Source organism: Schistocerca americana, chromosome 2 (assembly GCF_021461395.2).
Source record: "Schistocerca americana isolate TAMUIC-IGC-003095 chromosome 2, iqSchAmer2.1, whole genome shotgun sequence".
In the NCBI taxonomy this organism is placed as follows: Eukaryota; Metazoa; Arthropoda; class Insecta; order Orthoptera; family Acrididae; genus Schistocerca; species Schistocerca americana.
Genome location: NC_060120.1, coordinates 851502624 through 851519739, shown reverse-complemented (window position 1 = coordinate 851519739; position 17116 = coordinate 851502624). Strand labels below are relative to the sequence as shown.

Sequence of the window (17116 nt, the reverse complement as noted above, 5' to 3'; positions counted from 1 at the left end):
CTTCAAGAACCAAAATAGGAAGCCCTGGAGGCAAGGCAACATTCTTTTCATGAAACACTATTGAGAAAATTTAAAATAACCAGTATTTATGGTTGACTACAGAACAGTTCTACTGTTGTCAACTCATATTTCACATAAGGACTGTGAACACAATACAAGACAGAGTTGTATAGATAGTCATTTTTCCCATGCTTCATTTATGAGTGGAACAAAAAGGGGAATGGTTAGTGGTGGCACAAAGTACCCTCCACTATGCACCATGGATTGTGAAATATGTATGCAGATGATACGTTGAAAATATGTATGAAGGAAATTTGTTTGGAGGTAGTGTTGTGAGAATGGAAGGGGAAGTGCGTGATGTTCGTTATGTTTATGAAATGGGAGGTATAATTTTGCGAGAAAAGTTTGACAGAGCACTATAGTAGAATATATATTTCTGCAAAATTATTAAGATAATTAGAAGGACCAACCCTGGTAAATCCTTCTTTTTGTGTGATTAGTAACTAAAATTTAAAAGATCTTATTTTCATTGAAAATTATTGTTCAGTATATGTTAATTAACATTTCCATTTGAAAATGATTATATTTCACATAAAGTAAAATAATTCTTTGTGCTATCATGAATCAAACCATCAGCTTCATGATAATCAGACTTCTGCATTGCATATTTGATTTGTGACAACTCTGCAAAATTGGTCAAAATGTTCACTACTTGACAGTTCTCCAAACTCTTCAAAGAAAAGTTTTTCAAGTTTTTTTGAGAATTACATTGTACTGCTTTATGGAATTGGTGGCCAGGCACTGACCTTTCCTTTCTTTAGTGTTCAACATTTGTACTGCACAAGCCACCTTATGACGTGTGGTGGAAGTGTGTCTGATATCACTATCATTTCCCCTTTTCCCTGTTCTGTTTGTGAATTATGTGTTTTGAGAAATGACTGGTAATCCTTAAAGCTAGCTTTTATTTCCTCTGATTTTCTCGTTGTCATTATGTGAGACATATGTCAGAGGAAGTAATACGTTATCCAACACTACTTGGAATGTGTGCTCTCGTAGTTTTTTTAACAGTTATTATCTGTGTCAGGCATATTGAATCTCTTGTAGCATGAGCCTCTGAAGTTTTTGGAGCATCTCAATAACACTCTCACACTTACTAAGCAATGGGGATGTACATGTGTGGTAGCACAATGTTAAAAATGATTGTAATTTGTGGACATAAAATGTTGGTCTTTGACTCTTCCTTTCCTTTTGGTTGATTCAGACTTAGTGATAATGCACCATTTTGTTATGTTCTTTTAATGCTTGAAAATTATTTGCAATTACAGCAATAAACTGAAATGAAATTTAGTAAATTAGCTTACATTTGTAGTACTAGATCTAGACTGCAGCTGTTGATGACCATGCAGCTGTTGATGACCAACACACAATTAACATTTGTATACATACATCAATAAATATAGTTTTTTTCTGCTTTTTCTTTTCATCACAATTTTTCCTTGACTTTTTCGTTTCTTTCTTTTGGGCTTAAGGGGCCCCCTTCTCCTCGAGGGCTCTGGTGCATTGCCACTGCATAGCTACAACCCTGGGTTACAGCATGTATCCTCACTGGCCAGTAGTGAGAGCCAGATCCTATCTGAATTTGACTAAGTGAAACAAATCTTTTACATACACATAAATGGGCACCAGAACCTTACAGTTATTTACACTAGTAAATTTAAGTACATAGATATCTTTGTTCAGGTAGTCTGTAGACTGCTCAATAGCTTTCCGTAGTGTCTCTAGAATTTGGGTTCCACATAATTTTACCGTATTTGATGCAAAGGTACTGCAGCAGATGAAGTGCAATCCACAGATTAATTTGTTGATCTGCTCTGTTTTCTAAATGCCTTTCATATCAATTTAATAGTGTTCCAAGCATACAAAATGGAATGTGTTAGAGGGATTTTGATGTTGTACACTAATGGTAATAAAGTGTCCTTCTACCGGGTGCTCGGTTGCACATGAATGCAGAGAAACAAGAAAATTGAGACAGCAGGAACAGTGCATGCAATTACTGAAAATAGTGTATTACCTTGTTCTCTGTTCCCTGGCGTGTTAATCCCCTAATGGAGACAAAAAGTCGGCATGTAGATTGTTGAACAATTTGCTGAAGGTGCAAAATAACAAATTACACCAAACTTCTGCTTTGGCAGATGTCTCTTAAGCCACATGAGTGGAAATCACTCAATTTAACCCTGTTAAGAATAGGGAACTGCCTCTAGACACATTGCAATCTCGTCTAGTCACATGGAGACCATGGCAGTCACATATTAGAAACAGTATAGATGTTAATGCCCAAGGTTTTTATATTTTTTCTTCTTTTGATTATGAAAAACTAAGTGGCCCAAACATTGAACTCTTAATTCTGTTCATTAATTCTTGTACCAGTTGGTGACAATATTCTCCATGTCAACTGAATGTGTTATTACAGCATTCGGAAGCCAAAGTGACTAACTCCAATTTCCTTATTTGCATTTTCATAGCATTTGCTTCCTCATATTTAATCAGGTATTACAGTCATCCTCCTTAATGCAGATTTTACGTGATTGTCCCATTTTATATTACTTCTTAGTATTATCACTAAATACTTACAGGTAAAACTAACAACATCAATCTGGTTGTCATGATTTCAATAACAACAAAGGTTTTAGTATGCATGGCCAGAAACAGAAGGTTCTTGAGGGCCACAAGAGATAATTACATGCCTGAAACAGCACATAACAAACAGTGCAAGAGACCACAAGCATAGACTTACTCAGATTCATGCCCTGATCAGAATCGAAACTTAAAAACTATGTTAATGACAACAAAGATTTTAAAAGCTCTGCAATCAAAGCGGATGCTGTTGATTAAAAATTTTTAATTCCTGGACACAGCTGACTACCAAATGATTTCACCTATGATGTAGTTGAATCTAGAGCAAGACTTTAAGTGGAATAACTACATAGGAAAAGCAGATGCCAGATTGAGATTCTCAGGAAAAATCTTAAGTACATGTCACTCATCCAGAAAGGAAGTGGCCTACAAGGTGCTTGTTTGACCAGTTCTTGAATATTGTTGATCAATCTGGGATCCTTTCCAGGTAGGACATACAGAAGAGAGAGAGAAGTTCCCAGGAAGTGTGGCATGTTTCATCACCGGATTATGTAGTTGACGTGAGAGTGTGACAAAGGTGCTCAACAAACTCCAGTGACAGACATTATAAGAGAGTTGTTTTGCATAACAGAGAGGTTTACTATTCAAATTTCGAAAGAGTACTTTGTGGCAAGAGTCAGACAGCATATTGCTTCCTCACACATATATCTCACAAAATGAACACAGTGAGAAAATTCGAGAGATTATAGAGCTAGTATAGAGGCTTACCGACAATAAATATTCCTACATGCCATTCACTAGTGGAACATAGAAGGATAGAAGGGGGAATCAGAAATCAATTCATGGTATCAGAAGTACCCTGCCCCCCCCCCCCACCCCCTCCCCCCCTACCCCTTGTGCCACACACCCTTAGGCAGCTTGCAAAGTTTGATGTAGATATAGAAAGATGCAAAACATCGTCTCACCAGAAGATTGGTACAATGTAATTTGTTACTGCAAAACAAAGAACCTGTTTTTAGTAGCTGAAGTGCATCATAATGATTTTTATCTGCAAAGACTCTTGAAGACCTTACAGCAAACCACAAAAAGACATTTGAAGGTTTACCAGTAAATTGGCTTGACATACAATTGGTTCGATTGGAGAAGTTACTACCTTCTGTAAAATACAAGACCACTTTTTATGACAATTTTCCATTCCTTATGGTGACTTTGAAGAAACCTACAACAGTCGCCAATCTGAATTTGTGAATATAAACCAAGATGCCCTGTATTCAGGTATTCGTCCCATCAGCAGGGAAAAGAGAGAATGTCTCATGTCCTTCCAAAAGTATATTCTTTCTGTTATCCATGACTTCTACTAGAAGGCAGTGATCACTCATGAGGAACACAATGACCAAGTGTTGGAGAACTGTAATAACTTTCATTGTGGTGATTGACAACATTGGAAGTGAAATAAATAGTGAATTTGTTCAGTTGTCAATATGACCAACTCCTTAAAAATACATACACTCCTGGAAATTGAAATAAGAACACCGTGAATTCATTGTCCCAGGAAGGGGAAACTTTATTGACACATTCCTGGGGTCAGATACATCACATGATCACACTGACAGAACCACAGGCACATAGACACAGGCAACAGAGCATGCACAATGTCGGCACTAGTCCAGTGTATATCCACCTTCCGCAGCAATGCAGGCTGCTATTCTCCCATGGAGACTATCATAGAGATGCTGGATGTAGTCCTGTGGAACGGCTTGCCATGCCATTTCCACCTGGCGCCTCAGTTGGACCAACGTTCGTGCTGGACGTGCAGACCGCGTGAGACGACGCTTCATCCAGTCCCAAACATGCTCAATGGGGGACAGATCCGGAGATCTTGCTGGCCAGGGTAGTTGACTTACACCTTCTAGAGCACGTTGGGTGGCACGGGATACATGCGGACGTGCATTGTCCTGTTGGAACAGCAAGTTCCCTTGCCGGTCTAGGAATGGTAGAACGATGGGTTCGATGACGGTTTGGATGTACCGTGCACTATTCAGTGTCCCCTTGACGATCACCAGTGGTGTACGGCCAGTGTAGGAGATCGCTCCCCACACCATGATGCCGGGTGTTGGCCCTGTGTGCCTCGGTCGTATGCAGTCCTGATTGTGGCGCTCACCTGCACGGCGCCAAACACGCATACGACCATCATTGGCACTAAGGCAGAAGCGACTCTCATCGCTGAAGACGACACGTCTCCATTCGTCCCTCCATTCACGCCTGTCGCGACACCACTGGAGGCGGGCTGCACGATGTTGGGGCGTGAGCGGAAGACGGCCTAACGTTGTGCGGGACCGTAGCCCAGCTTCATGGAGACGGTTGCGAATGGTCCTCGCCGATACCCCAGGAGCAACAGTGTCCCTAATTTGCTGGGAAGTGGCGGTGCGGTCCCCTACGGCACTGCGTAGGATCCTACGGTCTTGGCGTGCATCCGTGCGTCGCTGCGGTCCGGTCCCAGGTCGGCGGGCACGTGCACCTTCCGCCGACCACTGGCGACAACATCGATGTACTGTGGAGACCTCACGCCCCACGTGTTGAGCAATTCGGCGGTACGTCCACCCGGCCTCCCGCATGCCCACTATACGCCCTCGCTCAAAGTCCGTCAACTGCACATACGGTTCACGTCCACGCTGTCGCGGCATGCTACCAGTGTTAAAGACTGCGATGGAGCTCCGTATGCCACGGCAAACTGGCTGACACTGACGGCGGCGGTGCACAAATGCTGCGCAGCTAGCGCCATTCGACGGCCAACACCGCGGTTCCTGGTGTGTCCGCTGTGCCGTGCGTGTGATCATTGCTTGTACAGCCCTCTCGCAGTGTCCGGAGCAAGTATGGTGGGTCTGACACACCGGTGTCAATGTGTTCTTTTTTCCATTTCCAGGAGTGTATGTTCCATCATTCTCTGTTTCCGTGATCATCTGTATTATGTCTTCATCATATTTGTAAATCACACAACATTATGATCACCATAGTAATATTATGATGAATAGAAATTTGAGTTATAATTAAAGCTTAATTTTCAATAGGCATTTAATTTCACTCTCAGTTTTCTCAGTTTCTGTTGCACTGGAGTTATGTTGGACTCTGAATGGCATGTATGATAAACCCATCTCAGATGCTGTCAGATGCTTCACTTTTCTCTCTTTCTCCAAATTCAAGTGACCATTATTTATTACTTGTTGTTCTCCTGTATATAAATTATTTTCAAGTAAGAGGGCAATCTTAAACTTAAACTTAATCTTGAATAACTACCTGTTTCGATATAGAAATTGGCGCTGCCAGTAGTTCATGATACATATTTAAACTTCAACTTAGCATTTTTTTTATGTTACATCTATGAGGGAAATATCCTATATATAGCTCTTTCTCAAGTAACACTTTAATCATAAATTGTATGCTAATGAAGGTCATGGAATATGCTGTGGTTGAAACATAATATTTTCTCATAATCTATGTGGTAAAACAACTTTCTTTGTACTTGCAGATGTAATATGGATTGTTCAAAAATTTGTCCCCCTTGTAACCAGGAGTGTGACTACCAGTGCAGGCATTCACACTGGTTTGTGAGATGTGGTGATCCTTATATACGATGCAAAGTGAGTATTGGTACTGACATTGCTATTATTTTACAAATAATACACTTTCAGTTTTGATTAGAGCCATTTTTATCCTTGAGTACTAACAGCAAATAATAATTTAATCTGCAAGTGATTCTCATAAGGTGTTGAGAATTGGTTTCATAGAATGACAACTGCATTGTCTTAACTGAATAAGCATGTTTGTGTTTTTTAAAAACTGCTGTAAGACAGTACTGTTCTGACATGCTTTTCTCACACACACTCTCATAATAACGTATGTATTTACTGCTTAATCAAGTAATGCAGATAGTAATCATTTTAAATATTACGAAATGATTTGCTCCAGTCCGCTGGCTGCTTTATGTAAATAGCAGATGTAGATCTACACCTGTACTCCACAAACTTTTATGACCATGGATTACTGCAGTAATTACACGTAAAAAATATGGTTACAAGTACTGATTCGTACTCCAAGGAAAGAATTTCAGGTTCAGCTTAGTACATAAACTATATTTAGACAACACAATGTGATATAGCATTCAGTCACCCTGCACTCAAATGATGAGTGCACTTTTCTGATACTTATTCCTCTGAAACATATAGAAGCTGACATATAGATTAATGTGACCAGCTGAATGATTCTACAAATGATTTGCAGTCATGTTTTTACCAAAATATGAATTATTATTAGTTAAAGATTACAAAACACACAGAGCTGCTGAACATATACTATGTGATCAAAAAGTATCTGGACACCCCCAAAAACATATGTTTTTCATATTAGGTGCATTGTGCTGCCACCTACTGCCAGGTACTCCATATCAGCAACCTCAGTAGTCATTAGACATCCTGAGAGAGCGGAATGGGGTGCTCCATGGAACTCGTGGACTTCGAATGTGGTCAGGTGATTGGGTGCCACTTGTGTCATATGTCTGTACGCGAGATTTCCACACTCCTAAACATCTCTAGGTTCACTGTTTTCGATGTGTTAATGAAGTGGAAACTTAAAGGGACACAAACAGCACAAAAGCATACAGGCCAACCTCATCTGTTGACTGAAAGAGGCCGCTGACAGTTGAAGAGGGTCATAATGTGTAATAGGCAGATGTCTATCCAGGCCATCGCATAGGAATTCCAAACTGGATTAGGATCCACTGCAAGTACTTTGACAGTTAGGCGGGAGGTGACAAAACTTGGATTTCATGGTCGAGCGGTTGCTCGTAAGCACCCATCACACCGGTAAATGCCAAACAACGCCTCACTTTGTGTAAGGAGCATAAACATTGTATGATTGAACAGTGGAAAAACGTTGTGTGGAGTGATGAATCATGGTACAGAATGTGGCTATACGATGGCAGGGTGTGGGTGTGGCGAATGCCCGGTGTACGTCATCTGCCAGTGTGTGTAGTGCCCACTGTAAAATTCGAAGGTGTTGTTGTGTGGTGATGTTTTTCATGGAGAGGGCTTGCACCCCTTATTGTTTTGCATGGTACTATCACAGCACAGGCCTATTTGATGTTTTAAGCTCCTCCTTGCTTCCCACTGCTGAAGAGCAATTCTGGGATGGCGATTGCATGTTTCAACACGATCAAGCACCTGTTCATAATGCACAGCCTGTGGTGGAGTAGTTACATGACAGTACCATCCCTGTAATGGACTGGCCTGCACAGAGTCTTGACCTGAATCCTATAGAACGCCTTTGGGATGTTTTGGAATGCCTACTTAGTGCCTGGCCTCACTGACTGACATCAATACCTCTCCTGTAATCCGTGAAGAATGAGCTGCCATTCCCCAAGAAACCTCCCAGCACCTGGCTGAATGGATATCTGCGAGAGTGGAAGCTGTCATCAAGGCTAGGGATGGGCCAACACCATATTATATTCCAGCATTACCGATGGAGGGTGCCCCAAACTTGTAAGTCATTTTAGCCAGGTGTTCAGATACTTTAGAGCATGTAGTGTGCCTCTTCTCTCTATGACAAGAACAGCAGAAGGAAATCATACTAGTGGAAATTTTGGATAACACCATATTTCATTTTAGAAAATTCGAAAGTGTCACAGAGTTCAGTCTAACTACTTTGTTACAATGGCTTTGGCCTTTAAATACATTTAGGTGTTTTTATACGAAATTATTCCTTATTACAGATTGTCTGACTTTTCTTCAAAAGTTACACAAAATGTGCTTTAATTTATTATGATACATTTTAACCGACGTAGTGTATGAACACAAATCAGTGAATGTGCAACTAAGATTGAATGTGACTTTGTGCATAGTGCCTATTTAAGGATGTGCATAAGAATGTTTTTAAAAAATAATAAAATTAGAATTTCAACATTTTAATTAGCAACATAAAAGACAGGAATGATAGTTAATACACATACACATTGGAGTATGGAATTATTTTTGTCAACGATACTGTAGGTATTCTTCTAAAGGCAAATAGTTGTGTAGGCATTTTGGTGCATACCATGGCTGCAGCACCTATCTGCAAACAAATTAAATAATAACTCAGTAACTTTATTTTATCTAGATGATAAAATGACTACTGCTGGTAAACGTTTTGTTGTTAATGAGAACTATAAACTTCAATGTTGCAAATGCAATATTCTTAGAAAATGTCTGTTTCTTTACATGTGGATTCAAATACAGAAAAACACCAAACAAAGAAGTAAGATTGCTAACCAAATAAAAGTAGATAACACACAGACAGAACAAAAAAAGAATGCCCGAAAGTTCAGGCCACAGTGGCCTGCTTGTGTGAATGTGTGTGTGTTTTCTACTTCAGAAGAAGATCTTTAGGCCAAAAGCTCAAATGCATAGCAGTCTTTTCATTGTCCCTCTGTGTGACTCAGCATCTCCTCTATATGGTGAACAGCAATCTATCCTTTTTGTAATCTTGAAGAATGCCAGAAAGTTAGTTAATTGTTGCTGTTGTGTCTTCAGTGTGAAGACTGGTTTGAAGGAGTTCTCTTTTCTAGTCTATCCTGTGCAAATATCTTCATCTCTAGTTTACTGCTGCAGCCAACTTCTATTTGAACCTGCTTACTGTATTCAAGCCGTGGTCTCTGTCTACAATTATTATCCTTCACAATTTCTTCCATTAACAAATTGACATGTTGTAATGGTACTTTGACTTCCGCAAAGTTATAATTTACGATCGCGCACGCAGAAGAGCGCTGCACCAGCGACCGATTTTATAAATAATTTTGTTCTTTTTTTTTACTTTTGAGTTGTTTTTTTGTTTTTGAGAACTAATGGATGTCTCTCTCTCTTCTCTTGATACGAAAGACGTGTATTTTTCCGCGATGTGTTGAATGTGCTTTTGGTGAAAATTAAAATTACATTACAAAGCGATGTTGTTTCAATAGCTAATGAGGAGAAGATAATAAAAAGGTAACACTACGATGTTCTTGATGCGTCAGAATGTGTCCTATCAATGGATTCCTTTGAATCGTTGTACTGTAAATTTCCTATTTCCCCAATTCAGTTCAGTACCTCGTCATTTATTGTTAGATCCATCCATCTAATCTTCAGTATTTTTCTATTACAAAAGCTTTTGTTCTCTCCTTGACTAAACTGCTTATGGTCCAAGTTCTCCAGGCAAATACTTTCAGAAAAGGCTTTCTATCACTTACATTTATGTTCAACATTAACAAATTCCTTATTTTCAAAAACACTTTTCTTGCTATTGCCAGTCTGCATTTTATGTCCTTTCTGCTTTGGCCCTCACCAGTTATTTTGCTGTCCAAATAACAAGACTCATCTGCTACTTGTAGTATCTCCTCACCATACCTGATTTTTTTTTTTTTTTTTTTTTTTTTTTCGTACCATTATCCTTGTTTTACTTTTTATGGCTTCATCCATACCTCTGTCCATATCAACCCAACTAATCACCAGTGGTACCTGTATTTGGACAGCTGTCACCCCATCCACACCAAAAACCACTCCCATTTAGCCATGGCCACACATGGACAGTGTATCTGCAGTGACAGGAATTTCTTTGCTCAGTGTGCCGGATGTCCACCAAAGGCCTTCACAGACAGCACTATCCCCCAAATCCAGTCTGCAAACAGATTTCCACACCTTATCCTCACTCACCCTAATCCTCCCACCAGCCCCAAGAATCGGCTGCAAAGGAGCGCCCCTCTCATCACTTAGTATCATCCCTTACTGGAGCAACTGAACCACATCTTATGCTGTGGTACTATCTATTGTCATGCCCAGACATGAGAAACACCCTACCCATGATCCTTCCCAATCATAGTAAAGTGGTATTCCAGTGTCCACTCATCCTGGTCCATCTCTGTGGAGGACTCAGGTGCAAGACCTGCTCTATTTACTCACCCAGCACACCCTGCTCTAGTCTCATCATTGACTTACCCTACCTCATCAGAAGCAAGTCACTTGTGAAAGCAACAATGCCATATACAAGCTCTGCTGCATTTTCTGCACCTCATTTTATGTGAGCATGACCACCAGCCAACTGTAGCCAAGAGCAAAGTTGACCACCCAGTGGCAGAAGACACTACTGAGCTCAGTGTGATAGATTTCAGCAGCTGTCTTCACAACCCATGGCATCTGGGTCCTTCCCACCCCCCACCCCACTGCTTTTCTGTACAGATCAGATACAAGTTATTGTTGCAGTACATACTTTGCTCCTGTACTGCCCTTAGCCACAACATCTGCTAACTCGCTGCTCCCAAACCCTCTACCCAACAGTCTACCCATCCTCTGTCCTGTCACCCACTCCCAATAGTCAATTCCACATTGTCATTGTGCACCTCATGAACTCAGTGCTTCTGCCATTCAGTGAGTGGTCTCATTTTCTTGCAAATGATTTACATTCTGTCCGAACTTTCCTTACAAGCTACGTACAGTATGAGAGACTTTCTACACCTGCGCATGTGCTCTGGAAGCCACTGTAGTGCATGGCAGAAGAGCTGGGCATTAGTGCCTGGAGACAGTAGCCGTGTGTGTGTGTGTGTGTGTGTGTGTGTGTGTGTGTGTGTGTGTGTGTGTGTGTGTGAATCCTACTTCAGAGGAAGGACATTTGTCTGAAAGCTTAAATGTTTCTAGTATTGTAATCTTTTTTTTTTTTTCCCCTGTCTGCTCCTCTATGTGTTGAGTCTCAGTCTGTGCTTTCCGCTTTGCTATTATTTTGTCCAGTAGTTCCCATTATTTGATTGCGCCAAAATTAGTGACTTTCTGTTCTTCTGTATTTACATATGGACAAGGAGGCAAAATAGATGCCTTGATACACACCTGAATGTCTCGGAACTTACTTCCATGAGCCCCTGTGAAAGGTATTCTGAGACAGTAAAACTGTTGCAGAGTCTTCCTCAAATACGAATTTTTAAAATTAGTCCAACAGGATTTGATATGTAGAACGTCACCTCTCTTCAAAAGATGGCAATTTAATCTCCCTGAGAATGTCCAGTGCAATTGTATATGGTCTTTTCGGATGTGGGCAGCATGTATCTGAATTTGTTCAGCATTGCCTCATTATAAAGGGTGCTTTAGGGACTGTGGATAAAGTATACAGACATTCTATAAAGTTCAGAATTAGTCTGATGATACAGGTAACAAAGTGCTAACTAAAGCTCAAAAGAAAAGCTGTAAAAAGACCAAAAAGGAGTTATTGGTGGGAGTTTCAGCTGGTATTGAGCTATTTGAGAGATGATCAATAGGAAATTAGAATTTTTAAGTTAAATGCAGAATTGGACCAAGTCACTTACATGTTTTAATGTCAGACTTTTGTGGAAAGATATTCATAAAGAAAGTCATATAGTAGCAGTAGGGGTGCAGTCAGTAGTTTGGCCCACAACCGTAATTATACTGTTGATAGTGACATTAGGCACATCACGGGCTGCTAGTAATCACGCCATTGAAAACCCATAAGCTCCTTCCACGTAACTGGGCAGAATAAATACAGTTATAGAAGAAACAGCTGCTGGCAGGACATACATATCAAAAACCATATCAAGTACATGATCAGTGGTTAATGAATAAATATGAAATATGAATATACTGCAGTTTGAATAAAGCTGGGGCCTTAAAGAACACTCATTTAGCATATGCCATCAAAACATCAAAGGCCTCATTAATGTAAAGGATGGCTGGAACAAAGCAACTTGTCAAACATTTTATTAATAATATAATACAGCTGAATATTCAAGAATTCCTTTTGGTGAATTAGATAATGCAATAATTACGGCTAAAATTTGTAAGAGAAAAAAGTAAATAATAAAATTTTTAGCAGCCATACGGCAAAATACTATTTCCAATTCCCAGATGTATTGCCTGCACCAGAGATCCTCAATAACCATGAAATGAGAAAGTGTCTTTGGCGACACGCGGTTGTGCAACTACCATCGTGCAATCAGCTGATGGCTTACTACGTGTCAATTAAGATCCTGGGCTAGCCACTAAGAACACTCTCAATGCGGCACGTGGATGTTCTGTGGTTTCGAGTGATATATTTTAGACTATTATGTTGTTGACTACTTTCTGAGATTCTTACACTTAGCCTCTGTCAACAAATTGTATCCTCCAGTTTATGTCAACTGCATTTTCATGTTTCCTAGTGATTCCTGTGATGTGGAAGTGCTCTAGTTACAGAAATGAAGTGCATTTTATGAAATTAAGCCACAGATTTGTGTCATGTCTAATTCTGCAGAGTGATCAGTTCTGCAGGGTGTGGAACCTTGTTTTCTTTGACTGATCTTAGTCATTTCTCAGTACCAAGAGTGGTTACTCTGGCCACCCACATATGAGTTTGTGTGGCGGTTAATTAGTGATAGGTCTTTGTGTAGAGTACTTGGAGATGCACTAGATGTCATTAAACCTGTTTTCCTCTATTCTGCTTTGTAACAAGGTTTTCGTACTCTTGTTATTAATGCTGATGTCGTCCATATCATTTTGTCCATGAGAGACTACCATATACTTTGTATTCTCATCATTGACCAGTAATACTAGTTTCCTCGCTTCTAGCATAAATCAAGAGGTATACAGTGACAAAACTAAAACAACAAACAAGAAAAACACAACTATTATCTGACTCACCAAAACACACACACACACACACCAAAAAAAAAAAAAAAAAAAAAAATTATCCCCCTAGTCAAAAACACAAAATGTAAACATGCCATACAATACTACACTTATAATAATTCACTCCCTCCGTAACTGTAACGCATACCGAATGTTGTGCGTCCGCTGTTGTCCCTCCGTTTGCTATGCCTAGCCTCTCCAGTTGGCTCACTTCCTTGTAATTGAAGTAATCTGTCCACCGTTCCTTCAAAAGGCTTTACTCTACTTATGTGGATAACAGATGTTTTTATTGGCAGCTGCACTTTCACATTTACAAGCAAAGTCATCTCCGTGACCTGGTATGGTCCATGGTACTTAGTCAAAAAGTTTTTCGTCTTAGGTGTATATAGATTCGTGATCCATACCCATTGACCTACCCTGTACTGTGGTAAAGGTTCCAACCACTTATTCTGTTCTTCCTGCCTTTCCAACACTTTTGGATTGGCCTTTTGTAACCTCTTCCAGACTTCCCGTATTGCCCATGCAAATTTCCTCACTGTGTCCCCTTTAGATCCCGATTTCAGACATAGAACATCAAACGGTGATGGCATCTTTCTTCCATAGACCACCTCGAACGGTGACATTCCGACGCCCGAATGTATTTTGGTGTTATAACTCGATACCACATATGGAAGATCAACATCCCAGTTATCATGGTTTCCATTCACGTAACAACTTGGCATTTTTGAAATTGTCCTATGTACTCACTCCATTCTCCCATTCACCTGCGGATGAAATGGACTGATCCATAATTTTTTAATTCTCAATAACCGACACAACTGTGTCATTAATTCGGACATGAATTTCATTCCTTGATCCATAAGCATGGTATCAGGTACCCCGAACTTCAATAACCAGTTATTGACTAAAGTTTGTGCTACTGTACTTGCCTGTTGGTCTGGTATTGCGACCACGGCTGGAAACCACGAAAAGTGATCAAATATAGTTAAAACGTAATGATTCCCTGCTGGTGTTTTGTTGTATGGCCCACAGATATCTAGCCCCATAAACTTGAAAGGTTTCGAAGCATCTGGTAACAGTTGCAATGGAATTCTTCCGCATTTCACATCTACTCGCTGCACACACAGTACACAATTTGCTACATATTGTTCCACATGCCTTCTCTGAGTGCGCCACAAAATCATTCTACTTGTCTTTCTGTTGCTCAGTGACCCCCGTGCCCTGAAAGCACATGATCAAGGACCTGATTTAAGACTTCCTCTCTCAAACTCTTTCGTACCACTACCTGTGTTCCACACCTGGTAACTCTACACAACAAATTTCCCTCCACAATGAAATGTGGTTGAGCTCTGAAACCCTGGCACTCCTCATCCTCTGCTTGTGCTCTTTGCCATTCCGCGACACTCTTACCCATTACTTCTAATGCATCTAACTTGCGACTTAATGCATCTGCATTCCTGTGTTTCTTCCCTGGCTTATGAATTACATCAAAGTCAAACTCACTTAATTTTAGAGCCCACCATGTTAACCGACTAGAAGGCTCCTTGAGTCCCAGTAACAATCTCAATGCTGAATGTTCTGTCACGACCTTAAACTTCCTACTATAAAGGTAACGATGAAAATACGTTACTCCACTCCTTAAATCCATTGTTGTAAAATACTTACATTGTCCCACGCTATCCAATGTGTCCGTGATATTCGGAATCGGATATGCGTCCGGAATGGTTTTTGCATTCAGAGACCTATAATCACAACAGAGCCTATATTCCCTTGTACCATCTACCGACTTCTTAGGTAAAAGAACGACGTTGCTTGAATATGGGCTATCGCGCTATGCACTATGATTCCATCCTGTAGTAGTTGTTCTATAAACTCCTCTATTAGCGGTTGCATATGACGTGTTATCCTATATGGTTTCCTAAATATTGGTGTATTATCCTCCATTGGTACGTGATGCTTCGTAATCGGTATTGCCGGTACCTACCCTCCGTTTCGAATAAATCGCTAAATGTCAATAACAATTGCTCCAACGTGACCCTGTCGTCTCCCTGTAAATGTAATTTTCCCCTCAATTGCACTACATCAACGTTTTGCTTATAGCCCGCCTCTAAATCCTCCCTATCAAGGTCATCTTCATCAAAAAAAACCAATGTGGCCAATAACAACCCTTTCAACAAGCTAAAATCCACTCTGCCGAAGTTATCTATACTTACAGGAAACCTATAATCTTCTTCCACATAACTTGTGTGAGCTAAACTCCTCCGCACAAAACGGTGGGCATTATCCAACTCCTCATTACTTGAGAGTGGCTTCACCATGTACAACGTCTCCTTTGGTAAGTCCGTATTTATTGAATCCCAGACTACCTTGCCTATACCTGCCAGTATGTTAGCCTGCTGATTGACCTTTATTGAATGTGTTTGCAGTTTAGCTGGTGTCATCTTCGTGTTAAGTGTGCCTTGCAACATTCATCCATTTGCAACCCTTTCCCCCATGCAAAACATTGTTCCACTGAGTTCCACTGTTTGTTTTCAAAGATCTATCTTCACGCGATGTTTCCACTTATCCATTGCCACTCCTGGCTCTGGCGTACTGCCTCACCTCATACATCTCAATAACTTAAAACAATGCTGCAGTTCCCTGCCTTGCTGTTGCTCCACTCCAAACAAATCAGACATGCAATACGATGCTTCAGCTCCGCTCCATGTTTACCTTGCCTGGCCTACTGGCTGCCGACTATTACCACACACTGCCAACAGCTCAGACTTCATTGCCCAACGCGCCTTTACTGAATTTTTGACAAAATTCCCCTTTCGTATTACTAAGACTAATACTAGCACAGCAATATCAATGTCTGAAGGTGCACTTATATAACTAAGAAATTGATAACATACTGTATATACACTAATAAACCGAAACATTATGACAACTGCCCACTGCTAGGTTGCCTCCTGGTGGTGTTCTGGGCATGAGACGCAGTAAGGAAAGTATGTACGTCAAGCAGAGACAGGTAGAGTATTACCCTAGCAAAGATACGCACTGCAAATGGAAAAATCCACTGAGTTGAGCGATTTTGCCAAAGGGCAGATTTTATTATGCAGAGCTTGTGAACGAGTATCTCAGAAACACCGAAACTGGTCAAATGTTTATGTGCTACTGTCATGAGCAACTATGGAAAGTGGTAGGAGACAGGAAACTGCCAATAGGTGCTGAGTGGTTGGACGTCCACAACTCTTCACAGAATGTGGTGTTTGGAGGCTTGTTTCCTCTGTAACATAGGATAGGTAACGATTTATGGTACCTCTGGTGAAAGAAGAAAATGCCGGTGGATGCACGTGTTTCGGAGCACACCAATCAACGCACATTGTCGAACAAGGAGTTCTGCAGCAAGTGACTCCTGCATGTTCACATCTTGGCCCCAATGACATCATCAGTTATGATTTTAGTGGTCTCAGGATCATCGAGATAGGATTACAAATCACTGGAAATGTGTCATCTCGTTGGATGGATCATGTTTTTTCTACACCAGGTCAATGGTCGTCTCCACAAATGTCATCATCCAGGCGAACAGCTGCTTGAAATGTGCATCGCCCCAAGGACATAGCCTGGTAGGAGCAGTATTATGCTGTAATAAATATTCTCCTGCACTTGTGTGGGATCTGTTGTAGTAATCAAAGATATCAGGTCACCTGGAGACCATCTGTAGCCATTCATGCTTGATGTCTTCCCCGACAATGATGTCATCTTTTGGCAGTGTGATTGTGTACGTCTCAAAGCCAGAATCGTGCTACAGTCGTTCGAGGAGCATGACT

The 17116-nt window shown here is 40.6% G+C and overlaps 1 protein-coding gene across 1 annotated transcript in view; it reads left to right on the top strand.

Moving 5' to 3' along the window:
* LOC124595720 (NFX1-type zinc finger-containing protein 1-like) overlaps positions 1 to 17116 on the top strand; it is a 413636-nt gene that overhangs the window by 329026 nt on the left and 67494 nt on the right. The window contains exon 13 of the mRNA XM_047134586.1: positions 6161 to 6272. Coding sequence (XP_046990542.1) covers positions 6161 to 6272 — 112 coding nt within the window. The remainder of the gene's footprint in view (positions 1 to 6160; positions 6273 to 17116) is intronic.